General features: G+C 44.5%; 1 protein-coding gene across 1 annotated transcript; it reads right to left on the bottom strand.

The window, feature by feature from the left end:
• Nucleotides 1-799: 799 nt before the first annotated feature.
• LOC130850926 (acyl-coenzyme A thioesterase 1-like) lies at nt 800-21,127 on the bottom strand. Its single transcript, XM_057730427.1, has 3 exons — nt 20,658-21,127; nt 10,406-10,608; nt 800-1,968 (listed from the first exon to the last, which is right to left on the bottom strand). The coding sequence occupies exons 1-3, from the start codon at nt 21,112-21,114 to the stop codon at nt 1,363-1,365; spliced, it is 1,266 nt and encodes a 421-aa protein (XP_057586410.1). The 5' UTR covers nt 21,115-21,127; the 3' UTR covers nt 800-1,362.
• Nucleotides 21,128-25,219: the final 4,092 nt, after the last annotated feature.

Below are 25,219 nucleotides of genomic sequence, written 5' to 3'. Positions count from 1 at the left end.
GAAGCTCTCCTTTGGTTTGGGGCTCAGTCTTTGGATGTGAATCCACTGGGCCTGTGCCGGTACAATAAACATTGCTTCCTGCATTATAAGCCTCGGGGACCTGCCTTCCTCTACCGATTCCTCCAACAGGATTCTCAACCACTGCGCCCCCAGGGAAGTCCTCTGACCTCTTGATCTTTTACGCCAACAGGGTTTAGCCCCGCTCTGTCCCTGCCATAACGGTTACTTACAGTGTCCACAGGAGGCAAAGTCTAGATGTTTACCCTGTTCCTGTTGTGATCTCCACCTTGAAGTGCAAACAGGAGGCTACTTGTAGGTATCTATCCGAGAGCCCACCTGCCTCCTTCCTCAGGATGTGTAAATAGGAGGCTGGTGGTAAATGCCTAGCCTGGAGCCCATCTGTCTCCTGCCAGAGTTCCAGATCTACTCTTAGGTATTTTTAACATCTGGTGCCCTGAAACCACCCCCACCCCCACACTGCAAGTCCAGGAAATCCACTGAAAATTTAGGTAGGACAAATAAGAGCCACTTCCTTTCCCTGTGGCTGGGCTGTTACCCTGAGGAGAGCACAGATGGGCTTAACAAAGACAGAAGAAACTACATGTGGGGAGACTAGGCTCTACAGGTACCATGCAGAGAACTTCTCTGAGTCTCAGTTTCCTCATCTGTAAAATGAAGATGACGCCTGCCTCACAGTTGTATAAAGAAAAAGCTACCGCTAAGTAGTACTCTACCTAGTATAGTGATTTACAGCTAAGATGTCCAGTTCCACTCTTAAAGGAGACACTCAAATCTGATATTTTTAATATTTCATAAGATTTTCATATACAGTAGGTAACCATTTATTTATTAATAAATTAGTATATAATTGCAAGTTCAATAATAAACAATTGAAACAATTACCTAGCAGGAATTGTTTACCAGGTACGACTCTTCATTTCAGAGCTAAAGCCTTGTTGGTTATGTGTTGTTAGATACTAAAGGGCATGCTTTCTCCACGTGTTGTGTTTTCTGTAGAATAACTCTCCTCCCAAACAACTGAAAAAGTATGTAATTTCTAAAAATCTTGAAAAGTTCCTGGTAAGTTCACTTTAATACTGAAGGGGAAAAACTCTAAGTAATTTTTTTTTTTTTTTTTTTTTTTTGGCACATGGGCTTAGTTGCTCCGTGGCATGTGGGATCTTCCTGAAGCAGGGATCGAACCAGTGTCCTCTGCATTGGCAGGCGGATTCTCAACCACTGCGCCACCTAGGAAGCCCCTAAGTAATTATTGAAAAGAAAACAGTGACACATATACACTACTTGTGGCAGCTGTTCCCAGGACAGAGTAGCATCAGAGATGCCACACAGTCAGATGAAAGACTACAGCACGGATGGGATCGACCCTTTCTTCCCACCCATGTGTTTGTGGAAGAAAGTCTGGAGCCGCTGCCAAGCATCCACCTGGGCCCTGGCATGAGCCCTGGGCTCCCCTCCCCAGATGACAGGGCGGCCCACCAAGGCGTGCATGGAGGCCCGGCACAAGGGGAAGTAAGGAGGCTCAAGGTAGTGCCCCGCCCCGGGGTAACAGATGATCTGGGGCTTCGGCTTACCATGGGCCTGCAAGCGTTTCGAGGCCTCATTCGCATAGAATTCACTCTTCCAGTTGTGGTCATCCTGACCCACAAGGAAGAGGAAGGCACACTCAGCCCTTTCCACGGGAATGAAGCTCTTCTGGTCAGGGCCTTCCAAAGGGCTGTTCAGGGCATCCGAAATGTCTGCTAAGCCATCTTTGGTCACCTTGACTCGACCTCGGTCAAAACCCACAGGCGGCAGTGTCTCACTCTTGTAGTGTAAGTTTCCGCCGCTATTGGCCACAGAGCCATTGATTATGACGGCCGCGGTGATGCCCTTCAGGAACGACGCCATGGAGAGGCAGAGGTCGCCGCCTTTGGAAAACCCAAGCAGCCCGACTCCTGGACCCTTTACCTGAGAAAAGGCCAAAGGGAAAAGGAGAATGAGTCCACAAACAGTGCAGTGTGGTGACGAGTGCCTGGACTTGAGAGTCGGCTGGAACTGAGCCTGAATTGGCTCTCCCACTTACCGAGGTTTGCAGCCTTGGGATACTGACTTCTCCTTCCTCTCTACCTTGCTTTCCATAATTTCTCCATCACCACAGTCTCCATAGACAGCCACGTAGGGATGACTACTAAGTACTCTGACCTCTCAGTTCCTTGACCTCGAAACCTCCAAGGAGCTTTTCCTCTCCCCTACCTCAGACACACACACCCACTGTCATATCCTAAGCCCAGTCATCAGTAAGTACATCATCTCCAAAATCTCAGCTTCAAGCATCCTACAACCTAAGCACCATCTTACTGACCTCCAGTGTAGCCGCTGCAGTACTGCCCACTGCCACCTCTCTGAGACCCTGCCTACCATGTTTTCACTCTCAGCACCTCTCTCGTGTTGTCACTTCCCACCTCACGCAGCTTAGATTCCAGGCTTCATCATTACTATTGCTCCCCTGCTGACACTCTGACCTCCTTTAATACCTCTCTCCCTTTGGTCACGCTTGCCTGCTAAAGTGCTAACCTCAGTTACATCCACCTGTTATTCACTCCTCCAGGCCTGCATTTGTGCAAATGAACACTGCTGGAGAAAATAACACACGCTTGTGCTGACAGATATTACTTCCATGTCATGCCTGTTACCAAGTCAAAGCTCTCTCACTCGCCATACAACAGGCCAATAAATTGGGAGAAGAGGTGCTGAGGAAAGGAATAGCGACTTTATTCAGCAAGCCAGTGGACTGAGAAGATGGCAGACTAGTGTCTCATAAGAACCATCTTATTGGGGTCTGGATGCCAGTTTCTTTTATAGGACAGAGAGGGAGAGGCGGTGAGGAAGTAAAGCAAAAAGGCCATTTATCTTGCAAAATATGTCCTCCCTTCACCTGCATCGGTGATGGGATGTGTTAATTTCTCCTTTTCTGCAGCCATTCACAAGTGGGCAGGGTGAGAATGTCTCTGAGAGCTGAACAAAGGCACTTTAGTTTAACAGTCAGGCAGAGGGGCAGGCTTCCCTGTGGCAAGCCATTATGTATGCTTACAGCTATAGACAGTAATTATAACAAAAGCAACAAAAAGCAAAGGTTAACGGAAAAGAAACAGATCCAACACGGAGCTAGAATTGGCTCTTCCCTTTCACAATTCCTAGTGTCAATGTGGAAAAAGGGGTGACCAATGTTCTCACTGCTTCATCACATGGATCTTTCTGGAAGTGTCCACCATCAGTGCCAATGTTCCAAATGTTGAGATTTGTCTTCTTTTGTTCCTCTTTGCAAAGTGTCTACTTTACACCTGGAGACTTTAAAAGATATTTACGGCCTAAAATTTAAGAGTGATGTTTTATTTGGTGGGGACTTTGAGGATTTCAAGCCCAGGAGGCAGCAGCTCAAGTTGAGTTTAGCGCTTTTCTGTGTAGGGGAAGATGCAAGAGTCTGGACTCACTTTAATCATTCCCTTGATGTGCACCTCAGCTATCTGGGCCTGTATCCTGTATTCTCATATCCTGAAGTTTTCTCACGGCTCACCATAGCAAGTGGCTGCAGTCTGATGGCTGCTAGATGGCAGGTATTCTTCTCTTTCCAGAGTTTCCTCAGGGCTCACCAACTCCTGCTGGAGGGCTGCAATCGCTGGTAAGTGATATGGCAGGAAATATTCCATTTCTCACATCCTCTCCTCTAGGTCAGCAATTTCACCAAAACTTGGGAGACATTTCATGATCAAATTTTGTCCCACAGCGCTGGGAGGCTCATCCCAGATCAGGCAAAAACTCTTGATATGCCACTCCAGGTGCTAATTTTTGGATTAGGCCCATTGATAATGAAAGAGTCTCTGGATCCTCTATGTAAGTATGATCCAGCAGACATTCTCCCTTGTGCCTTCTTCCCATACCTAGAATCACACTATTGCAATTATGTTATAAATGTGATCTATTTCCTCAAGATGTTTAGCCACAGACGTTTTGTTGGAGGCCTGGTTACCCACTGGGTACTGGAAGAGGCAACAATCTTAGAAAATAGACAGGATAGAAGTAATGCAGCTAGTAACACTGACAAAGACAAAGTGTAGCAGGGAGACACAAAGCACAAACCATTTGGACACAAAGGACAAATTAAAACAATGATGAGTGTAGCTAGTTGTAATCCGGTTGCAGTAGCGAGCTACCAAAGGAACCGTCCCTGACTTAATGAGTCATCTGCAGTTGCACTGTACCAGCCATGCGCACTTAGACATGCATGGTTTAATATCGGAGACGAGCACATGCTACTGGCAGGACCAACCAAGTAGAGAGAAAAAGATAAAGGTTTCAATTCTGCTTACAAAGGTTTAATTTACCGGGCTTCCCAGGTGGTGCAGTGGTTAAGAATCTGCCTGCCACGGCAGGGGACACGGATTCGAGCCCTGGTCCAGGAAGATCCCACATGCAGCAGAAAAACTAAGCCCATGTGCCACAACTACTGAGCCTGTGCTCTAGAGCCCACAAACCACAAATACTGAAGCCCACGTGCCTAGAGCCTGTGATCCGCAACAAGAGAAGCTACTGCAATAAGAAGCCCACACACTGCTATGAAGAAGAGCCCCCACCCTCCGCAACTACAGAAAGCCCCCGCACGGCAACAAACACCCAACGCAGCCAATAGATAAAAAAACAAATTAATTTTTAAAAAAGGTATAGTTAACCAAATTAGTGTAAGTCACAATTATTTTAAGGGGAAGGTTTTCCTTACACCTGGAAAACACAGACTTAAATCAGTAATTTTTCACATAGAAACCATAAAAATCATAACCACATTCACCAGTTTGCTCAGTCCTATGTAACTAATCCTTTCTGTCAACAGCTTTATGAAACCATCAGGTTTCCCACTGGAATTCTTCAATTTCTTACCGAGTTCAGCGTTATGGTCTGAAAGTGAGAAACTTTTCTTTATCCAAAAGTCCTTTCTATAAATCTTCTTGAAGAAGAAGCATTTTTGTAAAGGCACCAGAGTGAAACCATAGCTGTCTATAATGACAAAAGACTCAAGAAGGCACGCTTAAATCTGATTACAACGAGACTGACAAAGTAACTTGGTTACTGCTGTGACATACAGCACTTTCAGATAATAACTAGAATTATGACTGATAACATTTTACCAGCACAGATCAGATTCTTAGGAACTCCATACAATCTCTAGAATATCTGTATCATTTACCATACAATACAACCTAAGAAGATTTATTACTCATTTGACAACACCTCACATGTACTGTAACATACCAAGTGAACCTAATTAGCTTAATATCTCTCTTTGGGGTGTTTCAGGGGCCCTCTGAAGCATCCCAAAGTTAGCCAGAGGTCAAAGGAACTTCATTCTAATTTGATTTGGGAAGTTTTGTCAAAAAAATATTAAAAGGGATGGAAACACTCAGTCGGATACGATCCCAGGTCACTGTGAAACGATCTTTACTTAGCCAAAGGAACAATCAAAGATTTCAAAGGCACATACAGAACACATCACTTAAAAGGTAAAGAAACTTAAAATCTGTTATCAAAGGCAGCTCAACATCTTAGGAAAACTTTTCTTCTCAACAGAGAGAAAAGCCAAATTCAAGTTTTGCACCAGCTTACTTTTAAAATTCATTTACTCAATTAACTTATTTTACACTTAGTCAGTCCTGACCATGCACAAAACTCTTTCCTCGGGGTCCACGTTCCACAAACCTTCCATTAATTTAGCACAATTCTAACTTTCAAAGTGTCAAATATCTGGAGAGATTAATGTGAGGTAGACATTCCTAAAACATAATTCTTTCTAAATGTTCACCCAAAGCTCTTATCTCATTAGCATTTTCTTAAACGTTTCTTCACATCAAGTTACTTTCCTTGCTGACAGATTTGCAACAGATATAGCAAGATTTTATTTAGCTTATATTCAACCTAGCACAATAAAAGTATTATACTTAATGTGGATGACTCCAAAGACATATCTATATTAATTAGATCAACAAATATTAATACCAGGTATTAATTTAATACTATTTCCCAGTTCACATGAAGCTGAAACTCATTTAGCTCATTTCTCTCGAATGTAGAATTGTTTGGTTTGTAAGAGCTTCCTTTTCTTTAAGCCAATTAAACAGCGCTCATCCACAAATCAACCTCAGCAATGTTATCCAAAGACAAAGGCACATACAGAGACACAGAGAGACATCATAGTTCTCACTGCAAAATTTCAGCCCTGAGTCAGGTACAGCAATGTAAAAACCCACCAGCTTACAAAAGAGGTTGGATGAAAACAGGTTTCTGGCAGATGGAAACAATCAACCTCACTTCTCTAGATGGCTAAATACTTACAGAAAGACACTTACGGATTTCTATGCACCCTTGACAAGTCAATTTCTAAATTACTTTACCCTCTTTTCAAAATGTGCATTTGAAAAAGATGGCAGAGATAAGGGTTCCTGAGAAGACCAGATAGGACATTTGCATCTCAAAGATACAGGCATCCTAGCATGACTTTGTTTCCCCTTTGTTTAATACTTACAAACCTCTTAAGATAAATAGGGAAGGGTGGGGAGTGGTTCCACTTCAAAGTCAATCAACTTGTTCCCCACTGTCAAAGTTAGCTGGGCCTCCTGTGGGAAAAGTAGAAGCAATGCCTCAAGTACAAGGGAGTCCCCTGGCCTCTTACACGATGTGGGTGCAAGGGAAATTGCCCCACTGTGGAAGTGGCTTCCAGTCCAAACTGGGTGCCCTGCCGGGTCTTAGATGGTGATATAAACTAAGCCCCTCTGCTTTGGGGGTTAACATAAAAACTTCTATCCATCCCCATGGGTAGAGGAAATGGGAGGCAGTGAAAGGAGGGACTATGTTGGTGACATGGGTGGGCAGTTGGAACAACTGCCAGTGCAGCCTCCTCGCCCAGTGGGGGAGCTGGATAGGCGGGAGGGGGATTTAGGTTTTGAAGTACAGTGTTGCCATTCTCATTTTCTCCCTCTTTCCCTTGCAAACAGATTCCCCCTTGGGTTTCCTTTTAGATCACTACACCATAAGGTGGCAGCCCTTTCACTCCTTTTCCTCCTGATGCCATAGCATAAGTGCTTCTACATATGGAATCTCATCTCTTTTCCCTGCTCTTTTGCAAAACACTTCTAACTGCGAGATCCTATAATAATTCAGTGAGCCATTATGATAGTACCCTATTACAATACCACATCATGTCTTTCTTAGTCATAGTGATGCCGAGCAGGGCCCTGTGGGGCTCCCGGGCATGGAGGGCTGTTTGTCCCCCGTTTCTTGCAGGCAAGACTCCAGCCTCCATGACCTTCCCTGAGTTCCAAAGGGCAGATTCACACAGTGGCTAATCAGGGGAGGAGCAGCCACGAAACCACCTGAGGCACGATGAAAGGGACCAGAGAAACTCATCAAGATTAGGAGACCCGACCACCTGAGACCCTGCACACACCCTAGTCCTCTCAGCAACCCCACCCTTCAGAAACTCTGCAGAAGAAAGAAGACTGTACTGCCAGGGTGATTCTTATCCCATACCTCTGACCAGGATCACACTGTTTGACCTCTCCCTATTCCCCAGGGAGGGGGGCACAGGTCTTGAGGTGCTGGCCTACTGTGATCCCCCTCTGTCTGGCAAAGAAATAAAGCCACTCTTTCTTTCTCCTCCGTAACTCTGTCTCCACATTTTGATTTGGCATTGGTGTGCAGAGAGCCAAGAGTCTGGCAACAATAGGCTCATGGCTATGTTTTGCCCATTTATCTAATATACACCCCAAAGGGCTCTCCTTTGGGATAGATGGAGTATTTCCTATTTTTTTAAATTTGGTAACACCAAAACACAAAAAAGTCACAAATTCCAACACAAAAGCCCCAAACAAATTCCAGCATCCATGCACACAAAACCAAAACCAAAACCAACGAACCACTTCCCAAATCAGGTAGACTTATCCTACAAACCAACCAACCGGTTCCAAACCAGGTACAGTCCAACAACAAGTCCCCTCTCCAACAGGGTACCCCAATTAAACAAACTGCCTTGTCCTCTAAGGAAAAGCCCAAATTTCCTACCATGTCCAAGCTCGCTCTACTCACTGCATGACAGGCCAATAAATTGGGAGAAGAGGTGTTGAGGCAAGAAATAGCAACTTTATTCAGAAAGCCAGCAGACTGGGAAGATGGCAGACTAGTGTCTCAAAAGAACCATCTTATCGGGGTCTGGATGCTAGTTTCTCTTACAAAACACAGAGGGGGAGGAAGTGAGGAAGTAAAGTAAATGGACACTTATGTGGCAAGGTATCTCCTCCCTGGCCTGCATTGGGGAGGGGATATGTTCATTTCTTCTTTTCTGCAGCCATTCACAGGTGGGCAGTGTCAGAAAGTTTCTGTGAGCTGAACAACTGGCACTTTAGTTTAACAGTCAGGCAGAGGGGCAGGGTTCCCTGTTGCAGGCCATTATGTATGCTGACAGCTATAGTCAGTGATTAAAATGAAAAGGCAACAAAAAGAAAGTTTAAAGTAAAAGAGGTGGCACAGTGGTTAAGAAACTGCCTGCCAAGGCAGGGGACACGGGTTCAATCCCTGCTCCAGGAAGATCCCACATGCCGCAGAGCAACTAAGCCCATGCGCCACAACTATTGAGCCCATGTGCTGCAACTACTGAGGGCTGTGCACCTAGAGCTACAACAAGAGAAGCCACCGCAATGAGGAGCCCTCCCACCACAATGAAGAGTTGTTCCTGCTCACCACACCTAGTGAAAGCACGTGTTCAGCAATGAAGACACAACACAGCCAATAAAAATATAAACAAATAAATAAATTTTTGTAAAAAAAGGTTAAAGTAAAAGCAACAGATCCAGAATGGAATCAGAATGGGCCCTTCCCTGTCCCATGACCACAAATTGCAAATAAGCATCCACACTGCCCCTCAATCCTGCTCCACTCATGTTTTGTTTCCACTCTTCCAAAAGACCGATTCACCTTGTCTCCTCCCTCTGTAAGCCCCTTAACCCATACTCCCCTTCACTTTCATCCCATCCTACTTCATGGAGAAGGTACAAGCTATCAGGTTGGAACTTGTTCTCATTTCTCCCTTCCAAGGCTACTTAGTCCCACCCGGATCAAGCCCTCCCCCTTCCCTCCTGTTTCCAAAGTATCTCTGTCCTTATCCAAGGCCACTCCTCTGCGGGTGCTTGGGATCCCATCAACTCTCGTCCTCAGGGACTTTGCTCCTGCAGGTACTTCCTCCCTCCCTCTCTCCTTCATAACTTTCTTCTCTACAGGCTCCTCCTTATCAGTGTACCCCATGCTCCAGTACCTCTTACATTTAAATAACAATCCCTCGACCTCAAATCCACTCTGCCCTACTTTTCTACTCCCTCACAGCAAATCTTGTGGGAACCTTTGTAGTTATTTTCTTTCCTCCTTCTCTACTCAGTCCCCACCAGGGTAATTTGGGTTTGTCCTATTCCAAAATGGCTGCTCTTGTCAATTACCAAACTCTTCTCTTGTAAGTGGTCTTTTGATTGACCTCTCAACAGCAGTCCTTTTCTGTGTGTGCGTGTGTGTGTGTGTGTGTGTGTGTGTGTGTGTGTGTGTGTCACGGTTCCCACAAGAGCACCCTTAACTGATTTCAACCATTTATTTCTCATCAAGATACAGGAATGGCATATTATTGTCATCCCAGTTTTTGAGAGGAGGAAACAGAGGACCCAAGGTCACAAAGCTACTTCAGTGGCAAGATCACACCTCAAATTTAACTTTTCTCTCTCAAACATATTGTGCTGGTTTCACTACACCCCCACCTTTTCTAAGACATCCAGCACTTCCATCAACCTTGAACCCTTACTGAATTATAAAATAAGCAAGGTTTATCTTCTAGTCCTCTGATACCCTGACCAAGGTCTGTCTTCTAATCCTCTGATATCCTGAGCCCTCAATACATTTCCTACTAGCTGCGTTCTTTGCTACCAAGTATTTCCTTAAAACTGAATACTCTGCTCTCAGAGGGGCACATGGAGGAGAGATTAAAAATAAACATTCAAACTGGAGACAGTGATCCACTTCCCCTTTCCCTCTACTTCCTGGGTCAAACCCAGGGATCTCAGTCTGTTTGGGCCTGTAATGGAATACTATAAAATACTGGAATTTAAAATTCCATAATTCCAACTAGAACATCTTTATTGGCAGAAAACCTATTACAGTAACATCTAATTGCATGGAAACTGTCTGGGACAAGTGACTATGAGAGGTAGTGTGTGTTGGGGGCAGGGAGGGGCTGTCATGAATTTGTCAAGTTCTGTGAAAACCAAGAGCATTTAAGAGAAGGACAACCAACATGCAGGACATAAAAAGTAGAGGAAGTTCCAACCTGAGGGTGATGAAGCAGGTAGTTCACAGCTTCTTCAAAGTACTCCAGGTGGAGGTTCTCTATGCCCTTGGGGAGGTCTTCATAGTTATAATAGGCCAGAGACATCACAGCAAAACCTTTCCCAGCCAGCAGACTAGCTCGATATTCTGGAAGGCCACCTCCAGCTCCAGAAATGTCCACAATCCCAGGAAAGGGCCCAGCTTCTGGGGAAGAAACAAAACACAAAACTAAACTATTCTTAAAAGCCTTTGCAGTGGTGTCAAAAGCTATTTGTTGCCTCTTTGGTGATGTCAAAGTTTTCTGTTGACAATCAGAAAGGCTGAATGGCTCTGGTCTTCAAAGATCTGGAGTGTGGCCTAGGCTAAACCCACATTCTCCTCTATGCCCAGGGCCTCAAAGCCCCACAGATATTTACAGAGAGCCTGTACTACTTTTGTGATTAAAAGTAAGCTACAGACAATAAAAACAGCAAAATCATTGCCTTCTCCTGCCCCCCCCCCCCAATTGACAATGCCAAATGCTAGTGAGGATGTGGAACAACTGGATCCCTCATACATTGCTGCTGGTGTGAAATTAATAAAGGGGAACCTCACAATGGATCCAGAGGACAGAAGGGCAGCTCTCAGCAGTACCGCTCCACGTCAACTACAGGAAGAATTGTCAACTACAGATCACAACAGAAGAATCATCAACAGGAAAGAATCATCAGTCACAGGCCCCAACAAGAGAAGATGTACATCGCACCCCGTCCAAGAACTTGACTACCCCAGCAACTCAGCCAATGAGAAACCACCAGCACCCTAAGCTGTCTCTTTTCTCCAATAGGCTTTTATTTAAAATAACCCCTCTCACCTTCCTCCTTCTTCCCTATAAAATAACATTCCTTGTGTTGTTGGACTTGCCTATGCTTTTTTGCCATGGCATGCTTGTCCCAAAAGGCAATTCTCTGATGTTCTAGAATTGACCCATTTTTGCTAGAAAAACAACTGTTTTATTTTTAAGGTCAACATTACTTGGTGTTCTGAAGTGGGATCCAAAGAGAACCCCTCAAAACTCCCAGGCTGGTGAGGACACAGGTGCCAGCACCCACAGAGCCCTCTGAGCTTGCTGCCTTCTAGCTGCCCCTGGAGTTTAAGGGCACATCTCTGCTGGATTTCAAGCTCCACTCTCTGCATCCTGAGCTCTCCAAGCTTTATCTGGGATCTGTTCAAAGGCTTTGTCCTTTCTGAGAGTACTCCTTTGGCCTTTGGTCTGATTTCTTTAGGAACTGGGCTGTGCCTTGGAACTGTGTTGTTCAGGAATTTTTCTTTTTGCTCCAGAGAAAAACCTTTAAGAAATGCAGTTGCAGTCATCAAAATGCTTTGATGATGCCCAACGCTCTGGGACTCCAGGCGGTTTTATGTTGAAAAGCTTTGGTCTCTCCTCATGTGCATTTCTAACTAAATGGACCGACTTAAGAAAAGTAAATCAGAACACCAATCGAGAAGATGGGGAACTCTCGAGCTCCCCAAATTACTTTTCTTAAACCTGAACTGGACGCCTGTTACTGAGTCCAAGCTCACTCTGCTTCCCATACGCATGAACAGGATACGAGCTGTTGCGGCAAGGAATACGACTCTACTCGGAAAGCCGGCCGACCAAGAAGATGGCAGATTCGTGTCTCTGAAAAACCATCTTATTGGGCTCTGGATGCCAGTTGGTTCTATACAATCAGAGAGGGAGAGGCGGTAAGGAAGTAAAGTGAAAGGGCCATCAGTCTTGCCAACCATCTCCTGGAATGACCAGCCTCAGGTGAGGGGACATGTTCGTTGCTTTTTTTCCTGCAGCCATTCACACAGGTGGGCAGGGCAGATGCGTCTGCCTGTGAGCTGAACAGAGGCACTTTAGTTAAACATTCAGGCAGAGAGGAAGGGCTCCCTGAGGCAGGCCATCACCTATGATGATACTAACAAAAGCAGCGAAAAGTAAAGGTTAAACTCAAAGAAACAGACCTAACAAGGAGCCTGACTTAGCTCTTCCCTGTTACACACCCATTTTAATCTGCATTTTGAGGTTTGCAAACATCAGGAATCTAAAATTACCTCCCTGCACATTACAATTTCTACATTAACTGAGGCAAACAAACAACTAAAGAAGTCAAAGGTCTCTGAGGCCTCTCTTTCCCTCTCCCTTCCTTTGACACATGGCAGACACCTGCTGTGCTCAGGCCCCACCTCCAGTGCCACACCCCTGCCTCCCTGCTGCACTGCCTCCACCTCCTCTATACCTCAGTTTCCCCATGCTAACGCTCTGACCGCGTTTCCCTTTTCCCCTGAACTTCTCTCCACCCCCTCCTCCTCTGAACCTACCAGAACCTGCCCCTCTAAAATTATGTCTTCTGAGGACCCAAGTAAACCCCAAATTTCTTATGTTCCCTGGACTAAGGCCAAATGGGGACCCATAGGTGAAGTTTCCTAAAGTAACTGAGGACCCTCACAGGTTTGCTAAAGCGTTTACCACAGTTATTCAAACTTCCCATGCTGGGTGCTTAGATTTCTGTCAGTTAGTCCACCTGCTTGTTGGGGAGGGTTAACCCAAACACTGGATGAAGCTTCCCTGATGGGAACATCCTGAATAGGATTTAGAAAAACAAACCCCTCACTTTTGGCAAAATGCTAGATGACTTGCTGAAAACCTCTACCAAGCAATTACAGTACCTTTTCCTAAAACTTCTTTTTGGGACAAAATTCAGGCTTGCACACAAAACCGTGGTGAACCTTTTTATGACTAGTAGAATTGCTTTCAGATTGTTTTCAAAGCAAACTCTGGTCTTCCTTCAGGTGGTGAATCCAGTCAGGTAGCCTTTAACTCTATGTTTATTTAGGCACTGAGCCAGGATCGTCCTCTTTTAGTTAAAACAAGCAGAGTGGAATGCGAAACTGTGTCCACTCTGATTTAGTTAATTTGGCAACTCAGCTCATTCACACCTTACATGAGTCAACTAATAAGGAAGACCACTAGACTTCTTAATTTTCAACTCTGGCAAATGAAGTTTCCTGAACAGAGCCCAAAACCTGCCTGCTATTACTGGGAAGAGACAGGACACTGAAAACCAGATTTTTACACATTTTCCTGCTCCAGATGCCTTCAGGCCTCTAGCCAGCCTTTCCAATGTCCTCCTAATTTCCAATGATGGGTCTCTCAGGAACTACAGGGCCCTTCCCAGACCTCCCTCTTAATCTACCTGGAGAAACATTTCTCCAGATTGGGGATGGAGCTCTTTCTGTCCTTAATGACAAACCAGAGTTACACTCTCCATGCTCAATCCCACTGCTAGAAAGCAGTCCCTGCTTAGGAGTCCTAAAATAGTTCAAATAGTCAGGGCTCTCTAATGAATCTCAGGAAGTTCCTGTCTCTGAACCTATTCCCTTTTGTTTAGGCCCTTGACACATACACACCCTTTACTCCTGAGTTCCTCTGCCCCCTTCATCTATTAGGTTGAGACTCAGAAAAGGATTATACTGGAATTTCTCTCTCCCACAACACGGAAATAATTCTGGAATTTGACAGTAGCAGTGAAAATAGCCAGTTAAGTGAATTAAATGACACTTTGACATCCTTTATTGGCTCCATTTCTGTCGGCTCTGTAGCTGAATCTGGGAGACACCGATCAATCGTCCCAATTGGATCAGCTCCATTCTCCTCTTTACAGGCAAAATCTTCAAGTGATATTGGAGGAATCCACAGTGCAACTCCTGTCAATATTCAAACAGATCTCTCAAAACCTCTCCCCAAATTAATCAGTACCCTAGTAACAAAGAATCCCTGCAATGTGTCAAAGCCATAAGAAAGCAGTAAAATTCTCAGGGCCTCATTATCCCCTGTACAAGTCCCTGAAACACCCCTATTTTAGCTGTGAGAAAAATCCAACAGCTGGGATAGGAGGTTTGTCCCAGACTTACCAGTAATAAATACTGTCATCCCTTGACACCTGTTGTTCCTAATCCCCACACACTACTGACATCAGGTCCCAATGAAAGCAACTTTTTGACTGTAACTGACTTATACAGTGCATTCTTTTTCTTTTTTCTAATTTATTTTATTTATTTATTGGCTGTGTTGAGTCTTCATTGCTGCACAGAGGCTTCCTCTAGTTGCTGGCAGTGGGGGCTACTCTTCATTGTGGTGCACAGGCTCCTCATTGTAGTGGCTTCTCTTGTTGCAGAGCACGAGCCCTAGGCACGTGGGCTTCAATAGTTGCGGCACATGGGCTCAGTAGTTGTGGCTCACGGGCTCTAGAGTGCAGGCTCAATAGTTGTGGCGCACGGGCTTAGTTGCTCCGTGGCATGTGGAATCTTCCCAGGGCAGGGGTCAAACCCGTGTCCCCTGCATTGGCAGGCGGATTCTGTACCACTGCACCACCCAGGAAGTCCTACAGTGCATTCTTTAGTATTTTAATTGAGGAGCCTAGCCAATACATGTTTGCTTTCACGTGGCAAGAAAAGCAATACACCTGGACAGTTATGCCCCAGGCTGTCACAGGAACTCCCTCTTACATTTCACAAGGTATTGAAAGCTGACTGGGGTGATGTGAACATTTCTGAAGCCTCTACTCTAATCCCAATACAGAGATGATTTACTTCTCTGCTCTCCTCAAAACTCTTCATGGGAAGACAGCATCCACCTGTCAAAACTTTTGGCCTTCGAGGGACACAAAGTCTCCAAAGAAAAATTGCAGTTTTCTCTAACACAAGTTGGATATTTAGGACACCTGATTATGGAAGAAGGACTACATTTGGTTCCAGGTAAACCTGGGGCATCCTGTACATCCTGAACCTAAAATTAAGTGCCAACCACGAGCTTTTCTCAGGCTAGCTGCCTACTGTCAATATTAGATTCCAAATTTTTTTCTTATGGCCCAGCCCCTATATACTTTACTAAAAAGCAACAATCTGGTCTTACCCATAATTCTAAAATTCCCACTACTTACCCCTGTACGTACAGAAAGCATTAGTCTACTGACAAAATGATAGCTTTCACAAACAAATATTGGTGGGGAAGTATTAATAAGGTCACAAAAAGTGCGTACACCTCCCTTGTCCCACCTGCTCAAGCTAGAATCCAGGAAAACCCGTTCTCACTGCTCCTGGACCCTTACTGTCTAATGGGCCATTCAACCTTTGGCAAATGGATTTCAGACAGTTTCCTCTTTCCCATGGATCTAAATATGTTTTGCTAATGGTTGGAAAGTTTTCTCGCAGGACTGAAGCTTTCCGCTGTACACAGGTCATGGCTTCTCCTGTAGCTGAAATTCTGTTAGAAAAGATTATCCCTGCCTGGGCAACTCCTCCTGAACTGCACAGCCATTGGGAAACCATTTTACTGGTCAGGTACTTCAATAAGTCTGTGCCATTCGGCTGGTTTCACAACACTTTCACTGTGCTTAATTACCATTTTTGATCCTTAGGGTAAGTCAAACAAATTAAGGACACTATTAAGACTCAATTGGAGGGACTTCCCTGGTGGTGCAGTGGTTAAGACTCCACATTCCCAGCATAGGGGGCTCAGGTTTGATCCCTGGTCGGGGAACTAGATCCCGATGCAGGCCACAACTAAGAGTCTGTATGCAGCAGTGAAGATCCCACATGCCACAGCTAAGAACCGGTGTAGCCAATAAGTAATTTTTTGTTTTTTTTAAAAAAGACTCAATTGGCAAAGTTCGTCAAAACCCTCCAAATACCTCAGCCAAAAGCATTGCTGTTGGTTCTTCTAAATCTCAGATTCATCCCCTTATGAAAATCATAAACTCTCACATTTTGAGACAGTCACAAGACATCCAGTGCACCTGGCTCCCGCCTCTTTTGATTCACAGCTGATAAAAGGAGGTACACTTCATACTGTAAAGGCCTAGTTGCTTCCATTAAAAATAACCACCCTTTGGTAGAGCAGTCTTGTCACAGTGCGCTCCCAGGAGATGAAGACCTTAAGCATCATACCCTGTATCCTGGAGACTTCCTCTATTGGAAAAGACACCTCCAGAAAGACTCTTTTAACCTCACTGGAAAGGCCCCTTTCAGGTACTGCTAACCAACCCTTGTGTTGCCGAACTCCAGGGAATAGACTCTTCATTTCACGTGACACATCTGAAAAAAGCACCAAACCCTGACTGGACCTCACATCACAGGATGACGTGAAAGTGAAGATTTCTCAGAACTGAAGGACTCGACATCTGACCAGACAGCTTTGCCAAGATGTCAGGGCCAGTACTCTTAGAAATTTCAGGATTCACCTCCCGAAAAGTCTCTTTTCATCTGGACTATTAACTGACTCGGAATTCTTATCCAAATTCAGGGTAACTGAATTTACAACCTCACATGCTATGCTACTAATAACACATTTGGTTCCAAACAATTTTTTTGAGATAACAATACTGTTTTAAAATGTCTTTGAACAGAAAAAAACAAATACCGTATGCTAATGCTTACATATGGAATCTACAAAAGTGCTAATGATGAACCTACTGGCAAGGCAGGAATAGAAACAAAAACTTAGAGAACAGGCTTGAGGAAACGGGGTGGGGGGGGGAGGGAGGGGCAGCTGGGACCAAGTGAGAGAATAGCATTAACATATATACACTACCAAATGTAAAATACATGGCTAGCAGAAAGCTGCTGCAGAGCACAGGGACATCAGCTTGATGCTTTGTGATGACCCAGAGGGGTGGGATAGGGATTGTGGGAGGGAGGTGATATGGAGATATATGTACACATATAGCTGATTCACTGTGTTGTACAGCAGAAACTAACACAACATTGTAAAGCAATTATACTCCAATTAGGATGAAAAATACAACGCAGTACAATACAATAAAATGTCTTTGAAGTTTTGCTGTCTTCACAAAGAGTTCATTTAGCTGTTGCCTCATGTTTATGCCTGCACTGTATCTTCCCAAATGCACTCAGTTAATGCTTTTAGGTTGACTCTGCTCTTGTTGTATTTGCTATTCTATTTTGCTTTCATGGCTGCTTTAAATGGGGATTTCCAGGAGGCATCCATGACTCTGGGTTCACCTCTGTAGGGAGAACTTTGCTCCCTTAATTTGGAATGAGTGCCAATAAGTATTTGTTAAGTGGGCTACCTCTGGACCTAGGTTCCTGGTTTAGAACCATGATACAATTTGGAATTGTCACATTACTTTTGATTCTGTACTATTGCCTACCAAACCTCTGTAAAAACACTGTAGCCAAAAAGGTGTACTCTAGGGCTTAGGGTCTTGATAAATATGGACTATAGTTGGAACGTGCCTGAAGGTTCTCCCTCCTACCCCTCCTTCTTTCTCAAATGTGACCTCAGTAGGTTTCCACTCTGTGCAGTTTCCCTCTAACAAGAGACATGACAGCCAGGAAAGATCCTTCCCGACACCAAAGGACAAAAAGCCACTCCACTGACTCCTGGTTAGTGATGTTTGTGGAGAAAGATCTTGATTAAAAGGGAGAGATGTGAAAATTAATAAAGGGAAACCTCACTAATTAATAAAGGGAAACCTCACTAAAATGGAGTCATCAATTGTAGGAAGAATTGTCAATTTCAGATCAAACAGAAAGATCATCAACAGGCAAGAATCACCAACAGCAAAAGATGTAAATTGCTTCCCTCCAGGAAACTGACTACCCCAGCAACTCAGCAATGAAAAATCACCATCACCCCAAACTCTCTTTTCTCTGATGGACTGTTGCTCAAAACAAGCCCTCCCAACTTCCTCCTTTTTCTCTATAAAATAGCGTTCTTCTCCTTGGTTTCTTGGACTTGCCTATGGTTGTTTCCATGGCTTGCTTGCCTCAAATTGCAATTCTCTGCTATTCCCAAATTAACCCATTTTTGCTAGTCAAGTAACTAACTTTTATTTTTAAGGGCAACAGTGGGGATGCAAATGATACAATCACTTTGGAAAACCGCTTACGATTTCTGATGAAGTTAAACACATACTTAGGTTATGACACAGTAATATCACTCCCAGGTATTTACCCAAGAAAAATGAAAACTTGTGTTCACACAAAAACTTCGGTGCAAGTGTTTATAGTGACTTTATTCATAATCTCCAAATGTCCTCCAGCTGGCGAATGAATAAACAAACTGCAGCACATCCATCTAATGGGAAACTTCTAAGACACAAGAAGAAGCAATTACCAAGATATGGAGCAACAGAAATGAATCTCAAATGCATTAGGCTAGACTCAAAAAGCTACCCACTGTGTATAAGGCTGGTTATGTCACATTTTCACTATTTACATTTTAAGTTTATGTTTAATGTGAAAATTTCAAGGAATAACTATAAGGCAAATACTTTATACTCAGAACCTTTTTTAATTAACTAATTAATTAATTAATTGGCTGCAATGGGTCTTTGTTGCTGTATGTGAGCTTTCTCTAGTTGCAATGAGTTGGAGCTACTCTTTGTTGCAGTACACAGGCTTCTCATTGGGGTGGTTTCTCTTGCTGTGGAGCATGGGCTTCTGTGTACTTGGGCTTCAGTGGTTGTGGCACACAGACTCAGTAGTTGTGGTGCACAGGCTTAATTGCTCCGTGGCAGGTGGGATCGTCCTGAACCAGGGCTCAAATCTGTAACCCCTGCACTGGCAGGCAGATTCTTAACCACTGTACCACCAGGGAAGTCCCTATATCCAGAATGCGTAAAGAAATAATTCAGTACTAACCGTCAAAGCCCTGTGAGTACCTGTTCCTCTTAACTCACTTTCCACCATTCTGAATTTTATCACGCTCTTGATTCTCTTTACAGTCTTAGCACTCATAAGTATACCTTAAACCAGCGATCCCCAACCTTTTTGGCACCAGGGACTGGTTTAGGGGAAGATAATTTTTCCACAGACAGGTGTGGGGATGGGGGTATGTAATGGTTTTGGAATGATTCAAGTGCATTATATTTATTGTGCACTTTATTTCTATTATTACATTGTAAGACATAATGAAATAATTATACAACTCACCATAATGCAGAATCAGCAGGAGCCCTGAGCTTGTTTTCCTGCATCTAGATGGTCCCATCTGGGGGTGATGGGACCACCTCAGCTTCACCTCAGATCATCAGGCATTAGATTCTCAGAAGGAGCCTGCCACCTAGATCCCTCACATGCGCAGTTCACTGTAGGGTTCGTGCTCCTATGAGAATCTAATGCCACTGCTGATCTGACAGGAGGTGGAGCTCAGGCCATAATGCAAATGATGATGAGCGGCTGTAAATACAGATGAAGCTTCACTCACTCACCCACTGCTCACCTCCTGCTGTACAACCGGGTTCCTAACAGAACACGGACCAGTAAGGGCCCGTGGCCCAGGGGTCGGGGACCCCTGCCTTAAACAGTATTTTGTTTATTTTGCCTGTTGAATTTTATCTGAATGTAATGATACTGAATGTGTTCTTTGGGGACGTGATGTTTCCCTCAACAGTTTCTGAGATTCATCCATGTTGATTCTTGTGACTGTAGTTCAATCACTTTTGTGCTGGAAATATACCTCAACTCATTCATCAGTTTTATTGTTGGCAGACATTTAGGCTGTTTCCAGTTGTTTTTACTCTTACAAACATAAATACCTGTTGGTGCACCAGGAATAGAATGACACAGTCAACTTTCTAAATAGAAGCAACTTTTTCCAGAGTAGATAAATGTGTTCCTTTTAGCAGTGCCTGGGAGTTCCTTTTCCTCCACACACTGGTCAAAAACTGGTAATGTTAGACTTCTAAATTTTGAGGGTGTTTAATGTAGTATGGAGTTTTATTTTGCATTTTCCTGATTCCTAATGAGGATAAACATCTTTTAACTTTTTCATTGGCCTGTCGCTTCTTATGTAATGGTAAAGTTAACCAATAATTTAGAAGATTTCCAGTGGGTAGCAAGAGGTCTTCCTCCTTCATGGTAATTTCCTTAAATCTTAATATATTGGGGGAGTTAGAAGCAAAGTTGTAAAATTGAGAAACTTTAGAAAGAAAACTTTAAAAACTGGAAACTACCTATACTTTTTTTTCTTTCTTTCTTTTTTAAATTACAACTGTCTTTACCCTTTACCCTTTCCTTGCGATGTCTTTGGCCTCACCTCTGCTTTGGAGCAGCAGAGCCACCTCCCCAGCCAGCCTTACGTTCCATTCGTGGCTCCTCGAACTTTTCAGGCCCCACCGACCTTCGGAATGTTGGGAGCCACCTACTTACTGCCTTTCTCTCTCACCCACACAAGAGAAACAGCGAAGCATGAAGCTCACCTGGCGGCAGGAAGAGCGTGGCGCGCACCCGGCCCGCGCGCACCGGCTCGCGCCGCACCCCCGGCGGCAGGAAGTCGCGCTCGTGCACCGTCCGGCCCAGGAGCCGCTGGGCCTCGGGCTCGTGGCCTTCGAGCACCTCCAGCTCCACGGCGAAGGGCGTCTGCACGTCCCGCTTCACCAGCCGCTGCAAGGGCTTCTCGGGCTCCAGAGCCCAGATGAGCCCCATGGGCTCGAGCCCCGCGAAGCTGCCGCCCAGCGCGGGCGCGCGCTCCAGGTCCAGCTGGCCGTGGGCGTCGGCGCAGTAGCGCGCGTGGGCTCGGAAGCGCGCGCCCTTCTCGTCGTGCAGGGACGCGCGCAGCGTGACCGGCTGCCCGGGGGCCAGGCCGCGCACGACGATGCGCACCGGCTCGTCCCAGCGGCAGCGGCCCGCCGGCTCCAGCGTCACTGTCACCGCCATCCCGCGCGCAGAGCCGCAGTCCCGACCCTGAGCGTGAAAGCGCAGGCGGCTTCCGGTGTTCTGTCCCAGGCCGGGTGGAGCACGCCGGGAGGCGGGACGTGGTCAAGTATCCTGGCGCCGAGAGAGGCCGATGGCTGAGCCCCCTCTGGAGGCGGCCTGGGGCTTCGGGCCTGTGGACAATCCCCCCACCTTACTCCCCCACCCCCCACCACCCCCAACCTACTCCCCCACTCCCCCCATCACCCCCCCCCACCCCCCACTCCTCATCGACTATGATCTGGGAGAGTCAGCAGTGACTGGTGGCTTGAAGAGATCTTGGTTCCCTGCCCAGGAATTGAACCTGGGTAGCCTGAATAAAAGCTAGGAATCCTAGCCAGTGGACCAGCAAGGAGTAGAGGCTAGAAGGAAATTTTCCCTGGCCCTTTCCACCAATGAAAAGTGCGTTTCTCAAGGTGGCAAAACTGTAAAAACAGGTACAAGTTTATTATTAGAGACAGCACAAGTGGGAGAACATACAGAGAAGCAGTTAAGTCAGAAGCAAGGCAGAGATGCACACCCAGAGAGAAAGGATGTGGGCGTCCGCCCTAATGAGGAGGAGCCCAGGAAAGAGGCAATTAAGCCATTTACATAGGACAGCTCTTCCAGAGTCTTTGTTTACCTTTGGCCAATTATCTGGTTTCTTTTTCCACACCTGACCTGTCCTAGGACCCTCCCCAAAGGTGCATGCACAACTCTTTTCTAAGATGGATTCCAGTACAGAGCCCTAAGGTGGGCCATGGCGTCACCTATTATGGGGTGGTGTCACCTTTTATGGGGTGGTGTCACCTTTTATGGGGTGGCAACCCCTCTCTTTTGACCCCCAAGGAGCCTTGCTGTGCATGTGCAGTGTCTCCCTTGACCCAAGGATGGGAACTATGTAACCTCTTGATCTTTTTCTCAAATAGGGTTTAGCCCCTCTATGTTCCTGCCCTGACTGTTATTTTCAAGTGTCTTCAGGGAGACAAAGCCTGGCTGTTTACCCTGTTCCTGTTGTCATTTCTATTTTGAAGTGCAAACAAGAGGCTGATGGTATATGCCTAACCTGGAGCCCACTTGCCTCCTGCCTCAGGAAATGTAAACAGGACTCTTAGTTTTGTGTCTAGCCTGCAGCCCATCTATCTCCTGCGTCAACTCCTCTGAGGTAAAAGCACCAGGTCAGTTTACTGGCCCAGGGCGGGGTGCACAGGGATGTCCTGCAGTGTGGGTACAGCACCAAACAGCCTTCAGATGCCTGTTGCTACCTCAAACCTCCCTCACTTACTTGTTGGAGTGAAAGTTGTTGGGTAATTGATTGCTTGGTGGAACCAGAGCTGAGGGACTTTAAACAGAATTCCAAGAATTCTAGCCCCTCCATGGGAAAGGGCAATTGAAAAAACAAAACTTTTAATGAATTATAACATAGGTACGAGAAAAGGTGCGTAAATCCTAAGTGCACAGTTCAATGCATTTCACAACCTGAACATAATTGGGTAACGAAGTACAGGGATCCAGAAACATCGTTACCAGAACTCCAGAAGCCACCCTCGTTTCTGCTCCAGGTACTTTCCCCTTCCCCAGGGTACTCTCTCCTGAGTCCAACATAACGGTTAGTTTTTCCCAGCTCTGCATTTTATGGTGATGAATCCTTCAGTGTGCCTTTTTTAAATGTCTGCTTTTGCTCAGTATTACATTTTTGAGATTCATTGTTATTGTTGGGTGTAGTTGTAGATTTTTCATTATCACTGCCAAATAGCATTCCATTTTGTGATCATAAAGGATTTGTCAGATTTTACTGACGATGGGACATTTTGCTAATACCCAGTTTGGGACTCTTAGGTGTAGTGCTCTGAATATTCAAAGAACATATGTCAATTTTGATGGACGTATATGTACATTTCAGTAGAGTGAATACCTAGGAGTGGAATTGCTGTATCCTAGAGAATGAGATTGTTTGGCATTAGTAGATACTAAATGTCAACCTTTTCAGTGTGACCCTGGAAGCAATATAGGTATAATGTTTAAGGATGCCCAGCATTTTATGTATATTTAGTATAGTAATGGCTACTCTTTAGTAATGTATTATATGTTTTACATACAAAAATTAACAAATTCATAAAACACTAGGAGTATGTTTCAAATATTGGAGAGAAGGACCCTGAGGCTTGGTTAATGTTAAACTGCTGAGGATTAGCCTCTAGTAACTGTCAGAGCCTTGACCAACTCCACATGTGGAGCTCAACAGTGAGCAGCAGCATTGCAGTGAAATATATTAGAATTCTACCACTGGCTTCAGCACTGACTAGTTCTGGAGTCTCAAGTAAGTTTATGTCTTTTAGGGTTTAAGAGTTCTTGTGTGTAACATGATGAACATCTCCTATATGGGGATCAAAGGTATACGTGAAAATTTTAGAAGAATACTGGGAAGCAAAATGTCATGTTTGCTTTCATAGTAGCAAGAGGTTGCGCCCATGTGGTGCTTTGTTTCTAATGGTCTCCAGATATTTCTCATAGGTTTGCATGTTGCTTCTCAATTGCTCTGTAAGGAAACCTCATAGTTCTTTTTGAAGGAAAAAAATAGTTTGCAGAACAGATTTAAGCAATGCTGAAAAGTTTACAATGTGAAATAATACTCTGTTCTCCCTCCAGCTACCACTTGGCCCCAAAAGTTGAGTGCTTCCAACTAAATTTTGTTTCCAGATGTTTAAATTAGGTAAATATATGGGAGTGTGAACATTCTACAGTACTATTCTTTTTGTTGCATTTTATTACTTGCTCTTTTAACTTAAAACCATGTTACATATTTTTGTATTATTTTCCTCCTAAAACCACTTTAATTTGAATTAAAATTTTTTGAATTAAAAGGCTTTATGTTTGAAGCAGTTTTAACTGTACAGAAAAACTGAGCAGAAAGTGTAGAGAATTCACATATCCCCACTTTCCTTTCCCACACATTTTTTCCTATGATTTATATCTTGCATTAGTGTGGCATATTTGTTGCAATGGATTGACCAATATTGATGCATCATTATTATTAAAAAGTCTAAGTTTCAATTAGGCTGTACCAGCATACCTTGTCTTATTGCACTTCACAAATAATCGAGTGTTTTACAAATTGAAGGTTTGTGGCATCCCTGCATCAAGCAAGTCTACTGTCGCCATATTTTTCCAACAGCACTATTTTTTAACTAAGGTGTGTACATTGTTTCTTCAGACATGCTATTGCACATTTAATACACTGTGGTATAGAATAAACATAACTTTTATGTGCACTGAGAAACCAAAACATTCATGTGACCTGCTTTATTGCGCTGTTCCCTTTCTTGTGGTAATCTGGAACCAAACCTGCAAAATCTCCAAGGTTTTCCTGTACTGGTCTATAGATATTGACAAAGGCATAGTATCATGTGTCCACCATGACGGTATCATACAGAATAGTTTCATTGACCTAAATAGCCTGTGTGTATCACATATTCGTCCCATCCGCCCACTCCTAGGCAACCACTGATCTTTATGCTGCATAGTTTTCTCCTTTCCAGAATGTCAGATAGTTGGAGTCATACAGTATGGAGCTTTTTCCTATTGGCTTCTTTCACTCAGCAGTGTGCATTTAAGCTTCTTCCATGTTTTTCTAAAACCAGAGAGCTCATTTCTTTTTATTGCTGAATAATATTCTATTGTATGGGTGTCTCATAGTTTGTTTATACGTTCACCTATTGAAGCACATCTTTGTGACTTCCAGGCTTTGGCAATTATGAGTAAAACTGCATAAACATCCATCTGCAGTTTCTTATATAGACTTGAGTTTTCAGTTCATTTAGATAAATACCTAGGAGGGTGATTGCTGGATCATATGCTAAGGCTATGTTTTGTTTTTTTTTATTTTGTGGCACACGGGCTTAGTTGCTCCGCGGCATGTGGGATCTTCCTGGAGCTGGGATCGAACCCATGACCTCTGCATTGGCAGGCGGATTCTTAACTACTGCGCCACCTAGGAAGCCCTATGTTTCATTTTGTTAGAAATAGGTGACTGTCTTCCCAGTGGCTGTACCATTTTGCATTCCCACCGGGGAGGAACAAGAGTTCCCAC

This window comes from Hippopotamus amphibius, chromosome 4, assembly GCF_030028045.1.
Source record: "Hippopotamus amphibius kiboko isolate mHipAmp2 chromosome 4, mHipAmp2.hap2, whole genome shotgun sequence".
NCBI lineage: Eukaryota > Metazoa > Chordata > Mammalia > Artiodactyla > Hippopotamidae > Hippopotamus > Hippopotamus amphibius.
The sequence above is the reverse complement of the archived record's forward strand: the minus strand, read 5'-3'. Positions and strand labels throughout refer to the sequence as shown.

Excerpts from the sequence above, each read along its gene's own strand:
- LOC130850926 (XM_057730427.1), bottom strand. The coding sequence starts at position 21,114 with ATGGCGGTGACAGTGACGCTGGAGCCGGCGGGCCGCTGCCGCTGGGAC. Across the intron at positions 10,609-20,657 it reads CACGCTCTTCCTGCCGCCAG|AAGCTGGGCCCTTTCCTGGG; the intron begins GTGAGCTTCATG and ends TTTCTTCCCCAG. Across the intron at positions 1,969-10,405 it reads ACCTGCTTCATCACCCTCAG|GTAAAGGGTCCAGGAGTCGG; the intron begins GTTGGAACTTCC and ends GCCTTTTCTCAG.